Raw genomic sequence first — 26,738 nt, 5'->3', positions numbered from 1 at the left:
AGTACTCCCTCTCCCAGTGCCCCCACCCCTGCCCACACCCACACCTCCCACACCTCCACCCCCCCTCCACCCCCACCCTTGCAAAAAAATCAAGGGGGAAATTTGAAAACTACAGGAATCTATTAGCTGGTCCAGGCTCCTGGAGGCTAAAAGCTACTGAAAGTCACGTCCCTTAACATAATAAAGCCAGAGCTCAGCCCTCTAAGTGGGTGAGAGGTCGAGTCACCTATTGTCATCTGCCCAAACAGAAGCCACTTCCTCTTCCCCCCGGGGCATGAAAAATATTGAGACATTCTGATATTCCTTCCCAAGATTACGCTGTGAAACAATGAAGCCTGCTTCAGTTATACCTCTGTACCTATGGGGAGACCACTTTGGAGGGCACTCTCTTTTATAAGAGATGTTTTTTACCATCAAGCAGTGTCTTCCTTCCAATGTTCCTCCTATTATAGATAAAGGCCTGAAACAAGAGCAAATATAAGGAATACTTTTTAAGTCATCTTCCTGTATTTAGTCTGAACCACTGCAAGTTCTCTCCTCTGATTGACAGGAGTGACAGAAATGGCTTCGATTTGCTGCGGGGAGCCAAGCCCTGGGCTGGGAACTTCATCGTATCATCACAAAATCTTATTGGGTCAGTTATTATTCCCATTTTATAGATGTGGAAACTGAAAGCCCAGAATCACAAGTCAGTAAGTAGTGTTGCTAAAATCCAATCTTAGACCCATCAAGCTGCAAAACCCATGCTCTCAATCTCTATGCCGTTTGACTACCACATAGGCAGTGTTCTCCTGACCTAGTGCTACTGTTGCAAGAAGGGGGACCCCTTCCAGGGCCCGAGAGTGGGCTCTTGTCTAACACTTGGAAATGAATTGTCCAAAGAGACACACATGCTGACAAAGCAAGGGGCTTTATTGGGAAGGGGCACCCGGGGGGAGAGCAGCAGGATAAGGGAACCCAGGAGAACTGCTCTGCCACGTGGCTCAGTCTCAGGTTTTATGGTAACTGCCTTAGTTTCCGGATTATCTCTGGCCGATCACTCTGACCCAGGGTCCTTCCTGGTGGTGCGTGCATCACACAGCCAAGATGGATTCCAGCGAGAAGGATTCTGGGAGGTTGGTAGGACATATGGACTGGCGTCTCCTCTCTCCTTTTGACCTTTCCCAAATTATTCTGGTTGGTGGTAGCTTGCTAGTTCCTGTTCCTTACCAGGACCTCCTATTGTAAGATAACTCATGCGAGTGGTTACTATGGTGCCTGGCCAGGACAGACGGCTTCAGTCAGTGGTTCCCCTAACACTACCTATAAGTAAGTTATGCTTACTAGCTCTAGCTTAAAAAAAAGAAAAGAAAAACTTATTCACTTCTGAATATTAGACATTAAAAAAAAGAATATGAGTTAATATATGACAAAACACTCATCTTTTATGAGCATGAGTAGTATATACCTATCAAAAAACACATGCTATAAAGGGATAAGGAGAACATAAGATTAAATGTTGCAATGAAATTTCAGGGTAGGACAACACCAGCCAGACAGCAGAAGCCTCCCAAATTTCACTAATCGCTATAGACACATTAATCTGGTGGTGGCATATAAGGCGGATTGAGGGCATGGGGGTGGGAAGGGCAGAGCCAGGAAAGCCCGTTAGGAGAATATGGCAACAGTTCAGGTATGAGCTCATTACAGCAGTGTCATTGAGAATGGAAAAGAGGAAACAAATACAAAGGATGATATGGAGATAGAATCCAAAATGCTTGGTGAGGGAAGGAAACTGTGAGGTTTTCAGTCAAAGAGGAACCTTGCCAGGGAGAAAGAAGGGGACTGAGCTGTCTACTTTGGCTGACATTTTTGATAAACCTTAAACAGTTAGCCCATAAACATCTATCTTCAAGCTGTTCCTCCCAATCTTCATACACATCCCTCGAAAACACTACCATTTTTACATTTTATCTTTTTATTCCCCTCATGAAATCACTTATTTATTTTAAGCAAGTTTCTCCAACAAAAAGAACCTTTATATTCTATATCCCTCTTCCCACCCACTCCCTAAAAGTCCCTACTTTTAAAGTTAATCCTCTTATAATATCTAAGTCAGTAAAATATTTGTTAGACTAATTTCCTCTAGCACTAAATTTCATAGATAATCAAAAGGAGGTATATTCTACTCCTATTGCTTTTCTCAGAAATTTGTTAACTGAAGGATGGTCTTAACAAACTTACGCATGCTATATAGTATTTTCTTCTAATTAAATGCTTTACTATCTCAAGCATTAATGGGTAGACAGCTTATAGACATTGAGAATTCTCCAGTGAGCTGCTAAAGCTGACAACAACCAGATACCAGCATGGACAGACCCCATGAATCTTCATAACTATCAAATTAAGTCACAAGAGACTTTTATCTCACTGGTGAAATCTAGTCAGGAACTAGGCAAATGGAGGGAATTCAGGGAACATGCCCAGAGCCTTCCTGCCAGGGCAGTAACTGGCCAACCTGCTTGAGTTGGTCTTGCCAGAATTTCCTACATTGGAGGAAATGATACAAGTAAGAAATGAGGACATATCCTGAAGAGATGGTAAGAGATTAGTATTAGTTTTATGATGTTGGCAAGTGGGAAGACTGTATCAAAAGACAGAAAATTCCAATGAACACACATTTATAAGACACTTATTTCAGTAAAAAACCCTGTACTAAATTCTGTGGCTAACACAAAAATCGTTCATATATTTCATAAATATTTATGGAATGCCTACTTTGTGCCAGGCACTCTGTTATAAACAGGGGATAAATACAGTAGAAAAAAGACAAAATTCCTGTCCTCGTGGAAACCACTATGTACTGGGAAAGGAAGACAAGAAACCAACAAACAAAAAGTACTGTGAAATGCTGTCACAGAGAGGGTGTTATAGAGCATACAACAGGATCCCACACACAGAGCCAGCTGCAAGGATCAGGGGGTCGCAGGATTTTTTGAAGAAAAGCCATGTGTATTGGTTTCCTAGGGCTGCCATCACAAATTACCACAAAGTTGGTGGCTTAAAACAACAGAAGTTTATTCTCTCACAGTTCTAGAGGCTGGAAGTCTAAGATCAAGGTGTTGACAGGATCACACTCCATCTGAAGACTCCAGGGAAGAGTTCTTCCTTGCCTCTTCCAGTTCCTAGTGGCTCCCTGCCATCCTTGGCCTTCCTAAGCTTGTAGGTATATCACTCCACCCTCTGCCTTTGTCATCACATGAACTTACTCCCCGTTTTCTCTGAGTTTCTGCGTCCTCTCCCTTATAAGGACACCAGTCATCGGGTTAGGGCGTCACTCTAAACTAACCACATCTGCAAAGACCCTATTTCCAAATAAAGGCACATTCTGAGGTTCCAGGAAGACATGAATTTTGAGGGAATACTATTCAACCCACTAAACCAGACAAGAAATTACAGAAGCCTGATCTAAGGTTGTGGCCATATAAATGGAGAGAAGAGGAAGGAGCCCAGAATGACTCTGTGTTCTCCAGCATGGATGACATATTGGTGCCAGCTCTGAGATGAGGGATTCCAAGCAAAGGGAGCTTTTCTTGGGGTGTTGGTATTACCAAGTTCTTAAGATTATAGCTACTATTCTTGAACATCTGTTATGTAACATGTTTTCTAAAACTCACAAGAACCCTGCAAAATAGGTATGATTTTCAGGTTACAGCTGAGAACACTGAAGCTAGAGGAGTGAGGTACTTTCTCAGAATCCCTCAGTTTGGAAGAGGTAAAAGATGGGAGAGAAGGGGTGAGTGGAGAATATGGAAGAGCGCCCACACGAGTTTCCTAGGTCAGGAAATGATCCTAGAGTAACGAAATCTTGGCAGGATAGTTACATTCCTTAAATTACTATCTTTGGGAAACTCCATACATTGTCGCTAACATGGTTTATATGGAGAAATTCACAAGGCAAAGTTGACGTTTCCTTCCCTTTACACCTTTATATGTGTAAGTCTTCTATTGAGGAATCAAGGAAACTTGTCCCTCAGTTAAAAGTTGTAAAAACTAAGCTATCAAAATTCAGCCATCCCTAAACTTGGCATTCATCTGCCAAACCAAGAGCTGTCCTGCCTTTTCATCCCATCATTGGACTAACCCATCCACAGGCTCTCAGCCTCTGGGAGCTTCTTCTTGCGCTTGTTAAAGAAAATTACTCAAAACACAGAAGTAAGGCAAAAAATAATTTTGTGACCTTTTAATGCCCTGCTGGACAAGCTCTAATAAGCCCACTTGTGGGTCATCTCTTTTGAGGAATGTAAGTTCGTTTCACTTAATATCACAGTTGATAAGGGCAATGACATTTTACAACTCTGTAAAATTATGAGTTTAACTTCTTAAAAAAACAATAAAGTGTGATTATTTTCTTTTCTGTCTAGCAGAGAAAATAACTTTCCAAATCAGGTTTATAACACCAAATTTTGTTTCTAATTTAGCAATTTTTACTAACATGCATTTTCCTATTGACTTTTTAATTTCACTTCTTACTTTCTTTTTGAAGGAGTTCTGTCATTCTGCTAGTTTACTCCTTAATAATAATATAAATAAAACTTTAATTCATGCTTACCGTCTTTTTCTGAGGCTCAGGCTGATAATATTGAAATGACTAATATATCCCAGGTAAGAAATGACCCTCCAACCCTACCCCAAGTACTTCTATAGCAAGCACTATTGTAATGGCTTGTTTGCCTGCCTTCTCTGCCAGACTAGGCAGTAACTTCTAAGGAGTCACTGAACATTTCTGTCTTACATCCCACTGTTGTCTCCAGAACCCAAAGGATGAGCTCAACAAAAATCCCTGAATGAGTTTCATACTCAAAATGCCTCTCCTTTCTCCCACACTTTCTCCCACTCTTCTTTTTCATCATAAGCTGAAACTCCCACATCTTCTAACTTGAGAATGGCGTTCTTAACCATCTGCAACCTCTTTGAAAAGTACCAACTTATTATCTAGTCAAATGATAAGTTTTTCTCCCAATGGCAGACACACACAGGGTCTAGGCTAGAACAGGATAGAATTCACATCATCTTCCTAAGCATCAGTAACCTTCAAAAGTAAATTTTAATAAAAATTACTACCATTTTGAAAATTAAAATGTCAGTTTTTATTGATAGAAATTGGTTACACGACTAGCATACTATAAGGACAGTGCTGTTAAATGAACTCTAAAATGGACAGAAATATGTAAAACACCTGAAATACATAATCTTCTCAAGCAGAAGATGCTATAGTCATACCCATAAACCAATTAGCATTCAGTGTCTATCCAGTCAAGGAATGAGACTCACTATTCTGATCCAGCTCTTTGTTGAAAGACTTTTTTTTTAATAGGATTTTTTTTCATTTATTTATTTATTTTTGGCTGTGTTGGGTCTTCGTTGCTTTGCGCAGGCTTTCTCTAGTTGAGGTGAGCAGGGGCTACTCTTTGTTGCAGTGTGAGGGCTTCTCATTGTGGTGGCTTCTCTTGTTGCAGAGCACGGGCTCTAGGCGCATGGGCTTCAATAGCTGTGGCACACGGGCTCAGTAGTTGTGGCTCGCAGGCTCTAGAGCTCAGGCTCAGTAGTTGTGGCACACGGGCTTAGTTGCTCCGCAGCATGTGGGATCTTCCCGGACCAGGGCTCGAACCCGTGTCCCTGGCATTGGCAGGTGGATTCTTAACCACTGCGCCACCAAGGAAGTCCCTGAAAGACTATTCTATTGGTATTAAATTTGTGGTAATAATGAAAGCCTTGGTAGTATCAAATATAACTGCCAGTTATCAATTTATTGACTCAGCTTTAAATTTATCCTATGTGCTTACTCAGTAAAAACAAATTTGGGCCCTTTATCCTTCCTTTGTAGCTGGCAAGATATTAAGCTTTCTCAGTAGAGGGCACTGTAGAGGCACTGCAGGAGGAAAGAGCCTTGTTCCTCCTTCAGTGTGTTCAATTGGCAGGCTCCTCAGAATCCAGGTCCCCAGCAGAGGAAGGTTCCCCCATACACAGCTTCTTCAGCGCACGCAGCTTCTCCAGCATTAGGCTCGTGCAGCATGGGCAGCTGCTCCAGTGTCCAACGCCCACACCCAAGGCCTCCCCAGCACTGAGTGCCCATAGTACCAAATGGCCAGCAGCACCCGGCCAACAGCAGCTCCCCCCAGAAATCCCCTCAGGCATGTTGTAATGGAGGGTCGCTGGAGAGACACCTTCTAAACAGATTCCTCCAGTACCCTAGAGGATGGATTTCCAGCAAGATTCCCTGGCACAAACCCTACGGCAAAGTCTGAATCTAAGTTCGGGGCTGTAGGGTGGGCGGAGGAGGTTTTCCCTGGGTGCTCTGTCTAAACTACTCCTTATATCTGTTACTCCTATATCGGGTAGAGTTTTCTCTGTTTCTTACGAACCAATCCCTCATTATTCCAATCCCGTCATAGTTAACAATTCTTTATATTAAACTTTCCCTGTTCAAATTACTGTGTGCCTTCTCTCTCCCGACTGGACCCAGACTGAGACAAACCCCTAGAAGCAAAATGAAAGTCAAACACCTTTTTAAAGATACCTTATTGGACACTTCATATAAAGAGAATTTTCCCATGCAAAAAGTTTAGTCATACAGAAATGAAATAACATATTTAAAGAAATAGAAATCATTTACATATTTGGGATTTAGGTAGCTAAGAAAAATGAAAGCATATAGATTTTTCTTATGCTTTTCTACTGATATAAAGTTCAAATCATCATAACCATGTTTGTTTACTTTGAGATGAGCAAGATGTATTGTTTTATTATCCTGGGAGGGTCTCTGCAGTGTCCCCAGTACTTAAAATTGGCTTAATGCTAAGTTAAATGCAGGTCAGTCACAGACAACCAAATGACTTACAAGCTCTGGCTGCCCCTCAGTAAAGAATTTTCAAATCCTCTGTCATCTTTAAGGAAACATTTCTCAATTGTTTAAGTAGAATTGTGAGAGACTACAAAAGGGAGAAGCACCGTTCGGTAATCAGAGCCATGGGCAAGTTACATTACATCACTAGGCACCAGTTTCCTCATGCGTGAAAGGGGGATAAAGACAGCACCTACCTCACAGGGCTGCTGTCAGGACCAAATGAGTAAAGATATGTAATGCACTTAAAATTATGCCTAGCAAGTAAGTGTTTGCTATTATTCTTATCATCCATGATCTTATTCCTGAAATGCTATTAATTTTATAATACAATTATAAAATAGACACTATACTCCCTTCATAATTCCAACAGGAGAACCAACATTTTATGTAAGCACTTAGCCTAAGTAAGCAGCAGTAAAAATGTTCTGTATGTCCAATAGCCTTATACTAATATGGGATTTGGTCAAGTAATGACTACCTGCATCAGAAATACCATGTAAGTAGCTTCTCAAGTGAGTTTTGCTAGGAGTCTAATTCTATTTGGAGTAAACGCAAATTTTGTAAATGTTAAGAAATTGCCAATGGCATAATAATCATCCAAACTTCTTATATGTTAGAATGAAGGCTACCTCTTTTTTCTAAGAATTTGGGGTTGCAGAGAAAGTGAAGTTTCTTTAAATTTAGTTTTATAATTTTCGAAGTTTTATACCTTAGATATTATCTTTGGATTTAACTCCTGCTGATGGGCAGGTAGATAACTTCAGACAAGTGTTTTCACCTATTCAAATCCTAGTTTCTTCCCCTATAACATGAGGATGGAAATGCCTGTGATGAAAGATGGTCACAAGAATTAAATGATAGGGAATTCCCTGGCATCCAGTGGTTAGGACTCCACGCTTCCACGGCAGGGGGCCCAGGTTTGATCCCTGGTTGGGAAACTAAGATCCCGCAAGCTGTGCGGTGCAGCCAAAAAAAAAAGAATTAAATGAGATAATGTCTGTAAAGCTGGGATCACTCATGACATCACCACTGCTCAGTAAGGGAAGGCAGCAGCCATTCTTGTTACTATTGCTGAGGATTTTATTACCTAACTTTCTGCCTTATTAATTTCATGACCTCTTTTTTAAACAAGTACGTGTCAGAAGAAGATCCTATAATGTCAATGTGCGTATAATAAAAATTAACCAGAACCTGAAGGTACCTTGAACTTAGTTGCTCACATGCCAGCTTAATATTTCTTTTCTCTCTATTTTCCTTTCCTTCCAAAATAAATGTCTCCTTTCTAAGCTCGAAGTGAAGAGCATGTGAATATTTCTCAATGAGCTCTTTTACCTGTTTTTCATTGTTTGGCTGAGAACCACTTTGAGCATTTCTTATACAAAGTGTGGTAATTTCACCATCCACTGTCTCTTGACATAGAGCATGAAATTTTTTCAGTGTGCTTTCATAAAATCCACTCATCTTTTTCAGGTAAAGGAAAATATCTGTGTCGAGAACAAGCCTTTCTCCTCTTCTCATAGTCTCAGGTGTTGAGGACCTGGGTGGCTTTAAAGAGTGACTACTTTTCCATGTACTTCCTCTGGGGCTCTGTCTACTCCTGTTTTTTTCTAAAAGAGAACTTGCTTTTAATAGCAAAGATTCTTTGAGCTTCTTGATAGCCAGAAATGATCCTTGAACGGAGATTCTTCCACTGGCTTCCAAAGGACTGAAGCATAAAGATGGGATTTCCCTTTTCAGGTCCATTACCAGACTTCTCAGACCAAATTGACTCCGAAAAACAGAAAGATCAAGGACAGCATTTACAGAGCTGAAGACCTAAAATTAAACAGAGAAATTAAAACAGCACCACCTAGTGGAGCAGACTACATAAACACATTCTTTTTCTGTCACTTTCTTGGTTTCCCCTGCAGTAGCCCCTAAACCAGGCCTCAACTGCCTAGCACAGCTGGCTTCTTGCGCCATAGCTGCCCATCAGACGGATGCCACAACCCTATCAAGGCCACAGTGTTCGATTTGGGATTCACATTTCTCACTGGATTACCTTAAATAGAGGTGGTCAAATATTTTTTCAGAGGCAGAATGTTTTTTTGAAACAAAGTCTGAAGCAGAACCCAGAGAAATACACTGTTCTGGTTCTGCTCTGTGGATAGGGGTCCCCGTAGAGAGCCCTCCAAGTTAGAAGTTCCTCAGATGGCTGCACAGAACCCTAGGTTTCTTACAGAATAAAGTTTTAAACCAATGCTTTGAATTTTACTTTTTCCTCTTACTTCCACCTTGACTGTGTCTTCAAAGCTCCTTTTTAATGTTCATCCTAATTGTTTTTTCCCCCACAAAAGAAGTCTTTAGGTAGATGCCTGACATCATCCATGACAGCAGAAAAGCTCACTGTCACTTTAAAAGCATTAAGAGAGTCATAGAGAAACATAAAAATGACCAGGCAATAACCAAAAAATTTCAAGACACAGTTTTGACCTTTAACACCGACTCAGGTTAACAGGAGTTTGCACTTTCTTTTCTAGAAGTCATGGGATGAGGGTGCTTTGTGCCTCCTATGTAGAGGAGATACTCTGCAGAAGAAATGGGATCCAGATAATCAGCATTACACTTACCTTTTCACTAAAATGGGAGACGGTGAGTTGAGCGGGTCTGACTATCTCTGCTAGATAGTGTTTCTTTTTTCTGATGACATTCTCTGCAACTAAGTGGAAAAAGGGCCACCAGAAGTGTTTATGGCACAATACACTAATAATTATTTTAATTAATAATAATAGAGATGTTCAATTCTTTTTAAATACCTAAGACTTTTTCTGTGTTTCCTCTAAATTCAGCATTTACATAGTTTTTCCTTCTACTTTAACACATTAAAATTTATACATATATATGTATACATACATACATAAAACACTTGCATGTTTTGTATGTTATATATAATACATAACAAACACCTAAAAGTAAATCCCCCACCACTCTGTTAATTATGGTCATGAGGAGACTTCACCTTTCTGAATCCAGGATATCACACTGTCCTGGTTTGTTTTCCTCTAATTCACTGGCTGACCTGCTCAGTCTCCTTCGCTAATTATCCTTCTCTCCCCATTCTCTAGGCTTTGGCATGCCCCCTCCCACCCCCCTGCCCCACCGCCTCAGGCCTCACACCTCTTTGCTAACCTTACACCCACCCCCTGGGTGATGTCAACCATTTCCACAGCTTTAGACATCATCTCTCTATGTATCACCTCGAAAATCCTCTCTTCAACATAGACCTTTCTCCCTTCTGCCTGTGGAAATCTCTACTTCATTATCTGAATAGACGTCTCAACGACCAAAATTCGACTCTTAATAACTACCTCCCTTCCAAAAGTACTCTTCCTCCCGTGTTCAGCATCTCAGAAAATGACGCTTAGTCCATCTACAAATTCTGAACACCCACCAGTTTTCAATCACCTGCCCTGCTACCAGCCTAGTCAAGCACCGACTAGTAGCTCTTATTCTCCACATGGCTGCCAGATGGATCACGTTAAAAAAGGCCATCACATTCTGTCAGTCCTCTGCTTAAAACCCTCCAATGGCTTCCCATGTCACCTAGAATAAAATCCAGACACCTTGCTTTGACCCATGTGCTCCTAAACCTAATCTGGTCCCAGCTACCCATCTAACCACATCTCCTATTCTCTCCTCCTTGCTCATTCCACTCCAGTCACATGAACCTCCCCACTGCTCTTCAGAACGCCCAGCAGGCTGCCCCTCAGAGAATGTTTCCCAGTCCTTCCCTGTGCCTAGAATTTTCTTCCCCCTTATCTGCATGAGTCATTCTCTTACTTCATTCAAGTCTCTGTTCAAATGTCACATAAACAGAGTATTTTCCTACCCACTCTACCTAAAGTAGCACTATCCATCACATTCTATCCCTTTATTCTTCTTTATATTTTTAATAGCACCATATTATATATTAATATGTATAAATATAAAAGTATATATAAATATACAAATAAATAAAGCAAACAACAATTATATATTCATTTATTGGCTTGTTTATTATCTCTCCACAGACGTATGCTTCATGAAAAAAAAAATTTTGCCTATTTCATTCATTGCTGTATAGCCTCAAGGCCTAGAATGGTGCCTGAAAAGTAATAGGCACTCAAGAAATACTTGGGAATAAATGAATGAATGAGCCCTCTCTTTCTCTCTCTGAGTTAACCAATGCAATACACAAAACTAATAATTTCCCTTAATAATATAAAATTATTAACTTCTACGTTCCGCTTAGAGAAATAATAAGGAGCCCTTCCGGCCATCCCTTACCTGAACATCCCCATTGAGAAGGAATGACATAACTAATGGTGAGAGATAAAGGTACTGATAACCCACAGTCTTTTGGATCTCTCTCTAGACCCTATCTTCCCTCAAGCAGAGCGAGGTCTCTTCTGCTCCTACTCTTATGTAGTACTTTTACCTCCAAAAGGCTGGCATGGAGACTCACCTTTCTTTGGCAATTTATTCTACCAGCCACTGTGCTGTACAGAAGGCTGCCCCATCCATGAGGCTGGAGGGGTGAATAGCTCTGCGGACTCAACTTCCTCACTTATGTCAGGTTGGAGGTGGGGAACAGAGTGGCTCACTCTGACCTCAGATCCAAGCCATATATCTTCAGTCCAACTTTCCCAGTAATAAAGCAGATACTATATGAGAATATCCATTTGTTGGTTTGATCAAAGAGAAGCAAATGGTATAATTAAATTGCTGAAGCCACCTCAAAATTCTCCAAGTATTTATCTTTTTTGTGAGATTATAGATAACTTTTGTGGGGGTTTTTTCTGTATTTTACAAATTTTCTACAATAAAACATCTTTATCCCAAGATATAGACAGATTTAAAATATAGAAAAAAAGTCTTTAAGACTGCCTGTTATTGACAACTCTATCATGAGACATTTTCACATTTATTCTTGCTTAACACACTATTGTGCCACTTTTATATTTAAGAATAGAATTATTGAGGAGGAGCTTCAAGATGACAGAAGAGTAAGACACGAAGATCACCTTCCTCCCCACAAATACATCAGAAATACATCTACAGGTGGAACAGCTCCTACAGAACTCCTACTGAACGCTGGCAGAAGACCTCAGACCTCCCAGAAGGCAAGAAACTCCCCACGGGCAAGAAACTTACCCTACCTGGGTAGGGTAAAAGAAAAAAGAAAAAACAGAGACAAAGAATAGGGACGGGGGCTTTCCTGGTGGCACAGTGGTTTAGAGTCCGCCTGCCGATGCAGGGGACACGGGTTCGTGCCCTGGTCCGGGAGGATCCCACATGCTGCAGAGCGGCTGGGCCCGTGAGCCATGGCCGCTGAGCCTGCGCGTCCAGAGCCTGTGCTCCGCAACGAAACAGGCCACAACAGTGAGAGGCCCGCGTACCGCAAAAAAAAAAAAAAAAAAAAAAAAGAATAGGGACGGGACCTGCACTAGTGGGAGGGAGCTGTGAAGGAGGAAAGGTTTCCACACACTAGGAAGCCCCTTCACGGGCGGAGACTGCAGGTGGCGGACGGGGGAAACTTCGTAGCCACGGAGGAGAGATCAGCAACAGGGGTGCGGAGGGCAAAGAGGAGAGATTCCCACACAGAGGGTCGGTGCCGACCAGCACTCACCAGCCCGAGAGGCTTGTCTGCCTACCCGCTGGGGCAGGCAGGGTCTGGGAGCTGAGGCTCGGGCTTCGGAGGTCAGATCCCAGGGAGAGGACTGGGGTTGGCGGTGTGAACACAGCCTGAAGGGGTTAGTGAGCCACAGCTAGCCGGGAGGCAGTCCAGGAAAAGTCTAGAGCTAATGAAGAGACAAGAGACTTTTTCTTGCCTCTTTGTTTCCTGGTGCGCGAGGAGAGGGGATTCAGAGCGCTGCTTAAAGGAGCTCGAGAGATGGGCGGGAGCCGCGGCTATCAGCGCGGACCCCAGAGACGGGCATGGGACGCTAAGGCTGCTGCTGCCGCCACCAAGAAGCCTGTGTGCAAGCACAGGTCACTCTCCACACCTCCCCTCCCAGGAGACTGTGCAGCCAGCCACTGCCAGGGTCCCGTGATCCAGGGACAACTTCCCCAGGAGAACGCATGGCATGCCTCAGGCTGGTGCAACGTCACGCTGGCCTCTGCCGCCGCAGGCTCTCCTGGCATCCGTACCCCTCCCTACCCCCGGCCTGAGTGAGCCAGACCCCCAAATCAGCTGCTCCTTTAACCCCGTCCTGTCTGAGTGAAGAACAGACGCCCTACGGTGACCTACAAGCAGAGGTGGCGCCAAATCCAAAGCTGAACCCCAGGAGCTGTGCGAACAAAGAAGAGAAAGGGAAATCTCTCCCAGCAGCCTCAGGAGCAGTGGATTAAACCTCGACAACCAATTTGATGTACCCTGCATCTGTGGAATACCTGAATGGACAACAAATCATCCCAAATTGAGGAGGTGGACTTTGGGAGCAATAATATATATACTTTTTCCTCTTTTTCTGAGTGTGTATGTCTATGCTTCTGTGTCTGATATTGCCTGTATAGCTTTGCTTTTACCATTTCTCCTAGGGTTCTGTCTGCCCGTTTTTCTGTTTTTTTTTTTTTTTTTTACCTTAAAAAAATTTTTTCTTAATAATTATTTATTTTAATAACTTTATTTTACTTCATTTTATCTTCTTTCTTTCTTTCTTTCTCTCTCTCTCTCTCTCTCCCTCCCTCCCTCCCTCTCTCTCTTTCTTTCTTTCTTTCTCTTTTTCTCCCTTTTATTCTGAGCCGTGTGGATGACAGGCTCTTGGTGCTCCAGCCAGGCGTCAGGGCTGTGTCTCTGAGGTGGAAGAGCTAAGTTCAGGACACTGGTCCAGAAGAGACCTCCCAGCTCCACATAATATCAAACGGCAAAAATCTCCCAGAGATCTCCATCTCAACGCCAAGACCCAGCTCCACTCAACAACCAGAAAGCTACAGTGCTGGACACCCTATGCCGAACAACTAGCAAGACAGGAGCACAACCCCATCCATCAGCAGAAAGGCTGCCTAAAATCATAAAAAGGGCACAGACACCCCAAAACACACCACCAGACGTGGACCTGCCCACCAGAAAGACAAGATCCAGCCTCATCCACCAGAACACAGGCACTAGTCCCCTCCACCAGGAAGCCTACACAGCCCACTGAACCAACCTTAGCCACTGGGGACAGACACCAAAAACAACGGGAACTACGAACCTGCAGCCTGCAAAAAGGAGACCCCAAACACAGTAAGATAAGCAAAATGAGAAGACAGAGAAACACAGCAGATGAAGGAGCAAGGCAAAAACCCACCAGACAAAACAAATGAAGAGGAAATAGGCAGTGTGCCTGAAAAAGAATTCAGAATAATGATAGTAAAGATGATCCAAAATCTTGGAAATACAATGGAGAAATTACAAGAAACGTTTAACAAGGACCTAGAAGAACTAAAGAGCAAACAAACAGAGATGAACAACACAATAAATGAAATTAAAAATTCTCTAGAAGGAATCAATAGCAGAATAACTGAGGCAGAAGAACAGATAAGTGACCTGGAAGATAAAAGAGTGGAAATAATTACTGCAGAGCAGAATAAAGAAAAAAGAATGAAAAGAAATGAAGACAGCATTAGAGACCTCTGGGACGACATTAAACACAACAACGTTCGAATTATAGGGGTCCCAAAAGAAGAAGAGAAAAAGAAAGGGTCTGAGAAAATATTTGAAGAGGTTATAGTTGAAAACTTCCCTAATATGGGAAAGGAAATACTTAAGTCTAGGAGCACAGAGTCCCATACAGGATAAACCAAAGGAGAAACACGCCAAGACACATATTAATCAAACTATCAAAAATTAAATACAAGGAAAAAATATTAAAAGCAGCAAGGGAAAAACAACAAATAACACACAAGGGAATCCCCATAAGGTTAACAGCTGACCTTTCAGCAGGAACTCTGCAAGCCAGAAGGGAGTGGCATGACATATTTAAAGCGATGAAGGAGAAACGCCTACAACCAAGATTACTCTACCCAGCAAGGATCTCATTCAGATTTGACAGAGAAATTAAAACCTTTACAGTCAAGCAAAAGCTAAAAGAATTCAGCACCACCAAAACAGCTTTACAACAAATGCTAAAGGAACTTTTCTAGGCAGGAAACACAAGAGAAGGAAAAGACCTACAATAACAAACCCAAAACAATTAAGAAAATGGTAATAGGAACATACATATCAATAACTACCTTAAACGTAAATGGATTAAATGCTCCAACCAAAAGACAGATTGGTTGAATGTATACAAAAACAAGACCCGTATATACGCTGTCTACAAGAGACGCACTTCAGACCTAAGGACACATACAGGCTGAAAGTGAGGGGATGGAAAAAGATACTCCATGAAAATGGAAATCAAAAGAAAGCTGGGGGCTTCCCTGGTGGCGCAGTGGTTCAGAGTCCACCTGCCGATGCAGGGGACACAGGTTCCTGCCGTGGTCCGGGAAGATCCCACATACCGCGGAGAAGCTGGGCCCGTGAGCCATGGCCACTGAGCCTGTGCTCCACAACGGGAAAGGCCAAAACAGTGAGAGGCCCACGTACCTAAAAAAAAAAAAAAAAAGAAAGAAACCTGGAGTAGCAATTCTCATATCAGACACAATAGACCTTAAAAAAAAGAATATTACGAGACAAAGAAGGACAACACATAATGATCAAGGGATCAATCGAGGAAGAAGATATGACAATTGTAAACATTTATGCACCCCACAGAAGCGCACCTCAATACATAAGTTAAATACTAAGAGCCATAAAAGGAGAAATCCACAGGAACACAATCACAGTAGGGGACTTTAACACCCCACTTTAACCAATGGACAGATCATCCAAAATGAAAATAAATAAAGAAACACAAGCTTTAAATAATACATTAAACAAGATGGACTTAATTGATATTTATAGGACATTCCATCCAAAAACAACAGAGTACACTTCCTTCTCAAGTGCTCATAGAACATTCTCCAGGATAGATCATATCTTGGATCACAAATCAAACCTTGGTAAATTTAAGAAAGTTGAAACTGTATCAAGTATCTTTTCCAACCACAACGCTATGAGACTAGATAACAATTACAGGAAAAGATCTGTAAAAAATACAAACACATGGAGGCTAAACAACACACTACTTAATAACCAAGAGATCACTGAAGAAATCAAAAAATACCTAGAAACAAATGACAATGGAGACACGACAACCCAAAACCTATGCGATGCAGCAAAAGCAGTTCTAAGAGGGAAGTTTATAGCAATACAATCCTACCATATGAAACAAGAAACATCTCACATAACCTAACCTTACACCTAAAGCAGTTAGAGACAGAAGAACCAAAAAGCCCCAAAGTTAGCAGAAGGAAAGACAGCATAAAGATTAGATCAGAAATACAGGAAAAAGAAATGAAGGAAACAATAGCAAAGATTAATAAAACTAAAAACTGGTTATTTGAGAAGATAAACAAAATTGATAAACTATTAACCAGACTCATCAAGAAAAAAGGGGAGAAGACTCAAAGCGATAGAAATAGAAATGAAAAAGGAGAAGTAACAACTGACACTGCAGAAATACAAAGGATAATGAGACATTACTACAAGCAACTATATGCCAATAAAATGGACAAGCCAGAAGAAATGGACAAATTCATAGAAAAGCACAACCTTCTGAGACTGAAGCAAGAAGAAATAGAAAATATGAACAGACCAGTCACAAGCACTGAAATTGAAGCTGTGATTAAAAATCTTCCAACAGGGCTTCCCTGGTGGCGCAGTGGTTGAGAGTCTGCCTGCCGATGCAGGGGACACGGGTTCGTGCCCCGGTCTAGGAAGATCCCACATGCCGCGGAGCGGCTGGGCCCGTGAACCATGGCCGCTGAGCCTGCACGTCCAGAGCCTGTGCTCCGCAACGGGAGAGGCCACAACAGTGAGAGGCCCGCGTACCGCAAAAAAAAAAAAAAAAAAATCTTCCAACACACAAAAGCCCAGGACCAGATGGCTTCAAAGGTGAATTCTACCAAACATTTAACACCTATCCTTCTAAAACTCTTACAAAATGTAGCAGAGGGAGGAACATTCCCAAACTCATTCTACGAGGCCACCATCACCCTGATACCAAAACCGGACAAAGATGTCACAAAGAGAGAAAACTACATAACACTGATGAACATAGATGCAAAAATCCTCAACAAAATACTAGCAAACAGAATCCAACAGCACATTAAAAGGATCATACACCATGATCAAGTGGGGTTTATCCCAGGAATGCAAGGATTCTTCAATATACGCAAATCAAACAATGTGATACACCATATTAACAAATCGAAGGAGAAAAACCATATGATCATCTCAATAGATGCAGAGAAAGCTTTTGACAAAATTCAACACCAATTTATGATAAAAGCCCTCCAGAAAGTAGGCATACAGGGAACTTTCCTCAACATAATAAAGGCCATATATGACAAACCCACGGCCAACATCATCCTCATTGGTGAAAAACTGAAACCATTTCCACTAAAATCAGGAACAAGACAAGGTTGCCCACTCTCACCACTCTTATTCAACATAGTTTTGGAAGTTTTAGCCACAGCAATTAGAGAAAAAAAGAAATAAAAGGAATCCAAATCAGAAAAGAAGAAGTAAAGCTGTCACTGTTTGCAGATGACACAATACTATACATAAAGAATCCTAAAGATGCTACAAGAAAACTACTAGAGCTAATCAATGAATGTGGTAATGTAGCAGGATACAAAATTAATTCACAGAAATCTCTAACATTCCTATACACTAATGATGAAAAATCTGAAAGTGAAATTGAGAAAACACTCCCATTTACCACTGCAACAAAAGAATAAAATATCTAGGAATAAACCTACCTAAGGAGACAAAAGACCTATATGCAGAAAATTATGACACTGATGAAAGAAATTAAAGATGATACAAATAGATGGAGAGATACACCATGTTCTTGGATTGGAAGAATCAACACTGTGAAAATGACTATACTATCCAAAGCAATCTACAGATTCAATGCAATCCCTATCAAACTACCACTGGCATTTTTCAAAGAACTAGAATAAAAAATTTCACAATTTGTATGGAAACACAAAAGACCCCAAATAGCCAAAGCAATCTTGAGAAAGAAAAATGGAGCTGGAGGAATCAGGCTCCCAGAATTCAGACTGTACTACAAAGCTACAGTAATCAAGACAGTATGGTACTGGCAAAAAAAAAAAAGAAATATAGATCAATGGAACAGGATAGAAAGCCCAGAGATAAACCCACACTCATATGGTCACCTTATCTTTGATAAAGGAGACATGAATATACAGTGGAGAAAAGACAGCCTCTTCAATAAGCGGTGCTGGGAAAACTGGACAGCTACATGGAAAAGAATGAAATCAAAACACTCCCTAACACCATACACCAAAATAAACTTAAAATGGATTAAAGACCTAAATGTAAGGCCAGACACTATCAAACTCTTAGAGGAATACATAGGCAGAACACTCTATGACGTAAGTCACAGCAAGACCGTTTTTGACCCACCTCCTAGAGAAATGGAAATAAAAACAAAATAAACAAATGGGACCTAATGAAACTTAAAAGCTTTGGCACAGCAAAGGAAACCATAAACAAGACAAAAAGACACCCCTCAGAATGGGAGAAAATATCTGCAAATGAAGCCACTGACAAAGGATTAATCTCCAAACTTTATAAGCAGCTCATGCAGATCAATATCAGAAAAACAAACAACCCAATCCAAAAATGGGCAGAAGACCTAAATAGACATTTCTCCAAAGAAGATATACAGATTGCCAACAAATACATGAAAGAATGCTCAACATCATTAATCATTAGAGAAATGCAAATCAAAACTACAATGATATATCATCTCACACGGGTCAGAATGGCCATCATCAAAAAATCTAGAAACAATAAATGCTGTAGAGGGTGTGGAGAAAAGGGAACCCTCTTGCACTGTTGGTGGGAATGTAAATTGATACAGCCACTATGGAGAACAGTATGGAGGTTCCTTAAAAAACTAAAAATAGAACTATCATATGACCCAGCAATCCCACTACTGGGCATATACCCTGAGAAAACCATAATTCAAAAAGAGTCATGTACCACAATGTTCAATGCAGCTCTATTTACAATAGCCCAGACATGGAAGCAACCTAAGTATCCATCAACAGATGAATGGATAAAGAAGATGTGGCACGTATATACAATGGAATATTACTCAGCCATAAAAAGAAACGAAATTGATTTATTTGTAGTGAGGTGGATGGACCTAGAGTCTGTCATACAGAGTGAAGTAAGTCATAAAGAGAATAACAAATACCGTATGCTAACACATATATATGGAATCTTAAAAAAAAAAAAAAGTGGCCATGAAGAACCTAGGGGCAAGATGAGAATAAAGATGCAGACCTACTTGAGAATGGACTTGAGGATACAGGGAGATGGAAGGGTAAGCTGGCACAAAGTGAGAGAGTGGCATGGACATATATACACTACCAAACATAAAGTAGATAGCTAAGGGGAAGCAGCCACATAGCACAGGGAGATCAGCTCAGTGCTTTGTGACCACCTATAGGGGTGGGATAGGGATGGTGCGAAGGAGGGAGACACAAGAGGGAAGAGATATGGGGACATAGGTATATGTATAACTGATTCACTTTGTTATAAAGCAGAAACTAACACACCATTGTAAAGCAATTACACTCCAATAAAGATGTTAAAAAATAGAATTATTATTTTTTAAATACACTTTAAACTTTACCAATCCCGTGAATTATTTTAATGAAATTCAATTTTTAATTTCATTTCAAAAGTATTTCTAAGATTACAAAAACTTGATTGGGAAATACCTTTTTTTTCTTTGAATGTTACATATGCAACTCCCTTGGTTCTTGTTGGATATATCACATCTTCAACAACTCCACCCGCATTCTCAATATCTTGAAAGTGACTCTTCACTAATACGGCCAGTGACTGATCATTAACGGAACCAACTGGAAGACCAGCAACTACAATTGTTCTTTCAGAAGCTTCAGATTCCTTGACCTTCAAGACTGATGCCTGCAAAAAAACAGTAGGATACTCTTCAAATATATAGGATTCGACTTAATATAGGCAATGCTACACACCAGTAGGAAAAGCTATTTTATTCAATAAAGGTGCTCTTGCAATTGATTAGATACTTGAAAAAATATATTAAGGTTAGAGCCTGGCCTCATACCATATGCCAGCATAAACTCTATATAAATTTGAGAGTTAAAATGTAAAAAGGAAACCCCTTTTTTTAATAAATGGAAAACACTGGTTAACATTTGTCTGATTTTAGAAAGACCTAAAAATAATTGTAACCACAAAGGAAAAGATTGAGATATAAATTTTTCTTAAGATTTTTTATTTTTGATGTGGACCATTTTTAAAGTCTTTGTTGAATTTGTTATAATATTGCTTCTGCTTTATGTTTTGGTGTTTTGGCCCTGAGGCATGTGGGATCTTAGCTCCCTGACCAGGGACCACCTGCATGGGAAGGGGAAGGGGAAGTCTTAACCACTGGACTGCCAGGGAAGTCCCGGGATATAAATTTTTTAAATCAAAATTTTTTAAAAAGTCAAGCTAACCAATGAAAAAAACAGAACAAAATACCTAGGAATAAACCTACCTAAGGAGACAAAAGACCTATATGCAGAAAACTGTAAGACACTGATGAAAGAAATTAAAGATGATACCAACAGATGGAGAGATATACCACGTTCTTGGATTGGAAGAATCAACACTGTGAAAATGACTATACTATCCAAAGCAATCTACAGATTCAATGCAATCCCTATCAAACTACCACTGGCATTTTTCAAAGAACTAGAACAAATAATTTCACAATTTGTATGGAAACACAAAAGACCCCGAATAGCCAAAGCAATCTTGAGAAAGAAAAATGGAGCTGGAGGAATCAGGCTCCCAGAATTCAGACTGTACTACAAAGCTACAGTAATCAAGACAGTATGGTACTGGCAAAAAAAAAAAAAAGAAATATAGATCAATGGAACAGGATAGAAAGCCCAGAGATAAACCCACACTCATATGGTCACCTTATCTTTGATAAAGGAGACATGAATATACAGTGGAGAAAAGACAGCCTCTTCAATAAGTGGTGCTGGGAAAACTGGACAGCTACATGGAAAAGAATGAAATCAGAACACTCCCTAACACCATATACCAAAATAAACTTAAAATGGATTAAAGACCTAAATGTAAGGCCAGACACTATCAAACTCTTAGAGGAAAACGTAGGCAGAACACTCTATGACATAAATCACAGCAATCCTTTTTGACCCACCTCCTAGCAAAATGGAAATAAAAACAAAAATAAACAAATGGGACATAATGAAACTTAAAGGCTTTTGCACAGCAAAAGAAACCATAAACAAGACGAAAAGACAACCCTCGGAATGGGAGAAAATATCTGCAAATGAAGCCACTGACAAAGGATTAATCTCCAAAATTTATAAGCAGCTCATGCAGCTCAATATTAAAAAAAACAAACAACCCAATCCAAAAATGGGCAGAAGACCTAAATAGACATTTCTCCAAAGAAGATATACAGATTGCCAACAAACACATGAAAGTCTGCTCAATATCACTAATCATTAGAGAAATGCAAATCAAAACCAAAATGAGGTATCACCACACACTATCAGAATGGCCATCATCAAAAAATCTAGAAACAATAAATGATGGAGAGGGTGTGGAGAAAAGGGAACCCTCCTATAATGTTGGTGGGAATGTAAATTGACACAGCCACTATGGGGAACAGTATGGAAGTTCCTTAAAAAACTAAAAATAGAACTACCATACAACCCAGCAATCCCACTACTGGGCATATACCCTGAGAAAACCGTAATTCAAAAAGAGTCATGTACCAAAATGTTCATTGCAGCTCTATTTACAATAGCCCGGATATGGAAGCAACCTAAGTGTTCATCGACAGATGAACGGATGAAGATGTGGCACATATATACAATGGAATATTACTCAGCCATAAAAAGAAATGAAATTGAGTTATTTGTTGCGAGGTGGATGGACCTAGAGACTGTCATAAAGAGTGAAGTTAAGTCAGAAAGAGAAAAACAAATACCGTATGCTAACACATATATATGAAAACTAAAAAAAAAAAAAAAAAAGTAGTTATGAAGAACCTTGGGGCAGGACAGGAATAAAGATGCAGATGTAGAGAATGTACCTGAGGACATGGGGAGGGGGGAGGGTAAGCTGGGACGAAGTGAGAGCGTGGCATGGACATATATACACTACCAAATGTAAAATAGATAGCTGGTGGGAAGCAGCCGCATAGCACAGGGAGATCAGCTCGGTGCTTTGTGACCACCTAGAGGGGTGGGATAGGGAGGGTGGGAGGGAGACGCAAGAGGGAGGAGATATGGGGATATATGTTTACGTATAGCTGATTCACTTTGTTATACAGCAGAAACTAACACCCCATTGTAAAGCAATTATACTCCAATAAAGATGTTAAAAAAGAAAAAAAAAAGTCAAGGTAACCACAAAATTTTGTAGTTTGGAGTTGGCTGTATGTTTTCTTGATTGTAGAGTTGAAAGTACATAAGGTAATAAAAAACACATTCTTTTTTTTTTCTTTTTTTGGTAAAATTAGGAAAAAGTCACCATAAAAAAATAAAACCCTGGCAATAACATTGGAGCTCCCGTGAAGTAAACCCTGCCTTCCAGCACATATCTGAAATAGAATTCAACCACTGAGAGCACATGCTACTGTAGACTGTGCCACCCTGGGAACAGAGGACCAAGTGCAAGTAGATCCTTCCCTGGGCTCACTCTCTGTGAACTTCTTGTATTAAGGTTTTAATTTGTTCCCCAGCTCATTTAGGGCAGTGGACCTATAAACTTCTCCCAATGCTTACATAGGTAGTCCAGCTTGATTACACCAGAGCTCAGACATAATCTATCCTAAATTACCCCCAGGGAGGACAGGATGTCTCACAGGTCCAAATAATGGTTAATAGATCATAAAGATGTTTTGGTTTTCAGTTCAGAGGACTCTATATACTCAGAGTAGGGCTTCACTGGGGATAGGCAAACAGCTTCTAACCTTCCCGATCAAGAAAACAGTCTAAGCACACACACAGTGTCCATTCTAACCCAGGAGCATCTTAAAATGAAAGTAGAAGAATAAAAAAGAGAGTAAACACAATTAAGGGGAGCAATCAGCAGCATAGGGGAGATTTCAACAATTTCTTGAAGACGGAAGAGATACAGAAGTATGTTGAAGGATAAGACAGAGGGAATCCAGAATAAAGAAAAGGGGGTTGCAATGGAAAGGTGACACCTTTCATGGCAGAACCTGAGAAATGAAAAAAGCGACCAAAACCAGAAAGATTAGTTGAAAAGCTAGCGGCAAAACAAAACTGAATGGACACTAGGGAGAATCTGACCTGCTAGTATGGGTGCTGGCACCCCAGAGCAAGCCCCCTCCCCCTCCACTTTCTGGCATTTGAAAGGGCCCAAGCCTAAAGATCATAAGTAAATTAAAGTGTGCATGTTTTCAGTAAATTATAGAATACCAAAAAAAGAGAATCTATTTGACACAGCTGCGAGGAACATTTTTCTGTAAGTGGAAAAAGGAAAAATACACATGACATTGGACAAAAAGGAGAAAAAGTAATCACAGCACACTATTATTAGGCCCTGCTGTAAACAGTATTTACTGTTTGCATAATAATATAGACACTCTCATTGGTTTTTATCTTTTAGACTAATTCTGTTTAATCTTCAAAATACCAAAGACTTAAATATGATTACAGAATAAAATGGAAACATTCAACCCTGTCAATGTAAGAATAAAGGTAAAACTAACAGAAGTTGAGAAAAAAAGAAACATCTATACTTATATTACTGAAAATCATGTAATACCATCAAAATTTTAAGTATATTATGAAAGTTACAAAAATAGTCCACAGGAGAATTTAAAATATTACTAAAACTTTCAAGCTTGAAAGGTGGGAGAAGTCAGAGGTTACTTGAGTGAAATCCTCATTTATCACAGCAGGAATTCAATAATAGAAAATGCCTAAAGTCAATGATGACCGCCCCCAGGATATGCACTCTCTCAGCATCTCCTTTGACTTTTCAGCTGGTGGTTATAAAATAAGGTGGCAAAAATGTACCTGCATTTCTTAGAATACAGAGTATCTTGTCAATTAGTTAATCAATTTACAAATACAGTATTAATGAAGCAGGTGTTCTATATCTGGCAATATGCTGGGTACCAAAGATGACACATACGAAGACGTAAAGCACACCCCTCACCCTGAAATTGTTCCACTATAAAAATTTACTGAGCATTTATTATGTGCGGGGCACCTGGATGGGCCTTAAGATTACCAACACACACACAAAAAGAGCCTCTAAGTTATGGATGAGAAGGAGGCAGGCACACACATAAGTCATTTCAACAGAGCTTGGTAGGCACAGAAAGAGGGAGGTCTTCTTCTCTACAAGAAGAACAGACCGGGCTTCCCTGGTGGTGCAGTGGTTGAGAGTCCGCCTGCCGATGCAGGGGATACGGGTTCGTGCCCCGGTCTGGGAGGATCCCACATGCCACGGAGCGGCTGGGCCCGTGAGCCATGATCGCTGGGCCTGCGCATCCGGAGCCTGTGCTCCGCAACGGGAGAGGCCACAACAATGAGAGGCCCGTGTACTGCAAAAAAAAAAAAGAAGAACGGACCAACACCCCAAAATCTGAAAAGGATACAGGACCATTCACAATAAAGGTCACTTAGGATTAGGAAGCAAGATTAATTCTGGCTAAAGCAGTCAAAGAAGGCTTCATGAAAGAGAGAACTTGAAGGCTGAGGTCGAATTTTAACTAATGGTCAAATTTAATTAAAAATGCAAAAAAGTTCACAGCAAAAGCAAAGGAAAAGAGGAATGGAGGATGAAAATGGCTCATATTGAGGCATATAAAGCAAAGGTAGTGTCTCCTGAAAAGGAAACTCATAATAATTATGGACTCTTTGTTATGGGAGGTAATTTTAATGGATGAAAACAGTTTCTTAAAATATTCAGGGACAAATAAATTGCACAGGAAACAATAAAAATATAAAAATGTGTTCCTCCATCCTAGCCCCAAGTGGTAAGATGTAATTATCCCAAAATAGTTCTTTCTAGAAAAGGAAAAAAAAAAAAAAAAAAAAGATTTTTGAGACTTTAAGGGGATTTTTGTTTCACATGAGATTTGTCTTGATTTACTATACATCTGGCTCTAACAGTCCACACCAACCTCCACGGATAAGTGGCTAGTGAATTAGCTTCCTTTTCTTCATCAGTGTCAAAGAAAATCTTTAAATCAATTTAAATTCGGAAAATCTTACTCCGCCTCTGCCCTCATCAACTAATACCATATTTCTTTATTCAAATGTCTACATTTATCTTTGAAATCAAAGAAACTTCTCCTTGATGGCTATTAATCTCTTCTATCCACCGTTAAGAAGAAAAAGAGAGGTCTTGGAGATAGCGCTTTCAAGAGTTACCATATGGAGATAAAGAATTTTGAAACATGAGCAGCATTTTGGTCGGCAGGTATTAAAATGACGGCAATTTCCCTGCATCAATGATACATTTTAAGAGACTTTTGACCATAGTATCAGCAAACAAAAAGATAAAAAGAAAAACTGAGTTTATTTTTATAAGTAAAGCACTTGGGAGAGATAGTTAAATTTATTCACTGCGTTCGCTTACATTCCTTTTCTCAAAATTAGGTGTCTATTTTCATCCACGTTGCCTTTACCGCCACCGGTAAACAAAGTCGCACTTGCACTTCACAAATGCTTGGGCACTCTGACCAGGAATTGAAGGCCCTGCCACTGCCTTTAAGCGCTTGATACAGAGTACACGGAAGCCTAAATCTTAAATTTGCTAACTGTTCTTGCTAGGCAGCAAAGATGGTGATAACAGAGCCTTTTGTGTCTGGAGAAAGAACTAAGGCCACAAGAGAAAAGAATTCCCGCTAAGACGTCAGGCTGCTTTCCCAACTGTGTCCTTGGCTCGAATCCTTCCCTTACAAAAGGAAACGGTGGCCTCCATTTCTGGGCAATTCTCTCCTCTCCTGCTCCCAAAGTGTGGCAGGACAACAGTTAAGCCTTAACACAGGCTGCGAGGCCACTCGTCGACCAACCAGCTGTGTCCCTGACAACCAGGCACTAGGTGCCGGAGGAGGCCGCGGCGATGCGTCCCTTTGGAGCTGGCCTGCGGTGAAGCGCGCGGAACTGCCACCCGTACAGGTGCAGAAAGACCGGGCTAGGTTTGCCTTCGGGGTCCCTCCCCACGCCTCCCCGGTCACCCCGCACCCTCGCCCGTCCTGCCCGGCTCCGCGTCCTCCTGGGGGACCGTGGTGACGGGACGAGGACCACTCCGCTCTGCAAAACCCAAAGCAAAAGCAACTTGCCATGGCGGAGGAGAGACGAGCCCTCGGCGGCCGGCCGGGCCCAGAGCTAGCGGAGCGTGGGTGGCGCGGCGGGAGCTGGCTGACGGGTTTTGGTTTCGGTTTTCTGTTCCCGCTTGTTTGGAGACAGCCCCTCCACCCCAGCCCGCGGTTCTGCGGCCTCGGGGCCTCGGGGCCTCGGGGCCTCGGGATGAGAGCCCGGACCTGGGGCGGCTGCTGTCCGGACGCCCTCGGTAGTTCCGCAACTTTTGAAATCAAGCTGGAGAGAGGTCGGGGGGATTCCCCGGCGCGAATGCGGGTATTCTCCGGGTGCTGTGTCTGTCCTG

The 26,738-nt window shown here is 41.1% G+C and overlaps 1 protein-coding gene across 1 annotated transcript; it reads right to left on the bottom strand.

The window, feature by feature from the left end:
- Positions 1-5,116: 5,116 nt before the first annotated feature.
- RBM43 (RNA binding motif protein 43) lies at positions 5,117-26,507 on the bottom strand. The gene is made up of 4 exons (XM_081241887.1): positions 26,416-26,507; positions 19,796-20,006; positions 9,496-9,584; positions 5,117-8,701 (listed from the first exon to the last, which is right to left on the bottom strand). Exons 1-4 carry the CDS (start codon positions 26,416-26,418, stop codon positions 7,970-7,972), a joined length of 1,035 nt encoding a protein of 344 aa, XP_081098013.1. The 5' UTR covers positions 26,419-26,507; the 3' UTR covers positions 5,117-7,969.
- Between the last annotated feature and the right edge of the window lie 231 nt (positions 26,508-26,738).

This window comes from Mesoplodon bidens, assembly GCF_964165515.1.
Source record: "Mesoplodon bidens genome assembly, chromosome: 8".
NCBI classification, from domain to species: Eukaryota; Metazoa; Chordata; class Mammalia; order Artiodactyla; family Ziphiidae; genus Mesoplodon; species Mesoplodon bidens.
The sequence above is the reverse complement of the archived record's forward strand: the minus strand, read 5'-3'. Positions and strand labels throughout refer to the sequence as shown.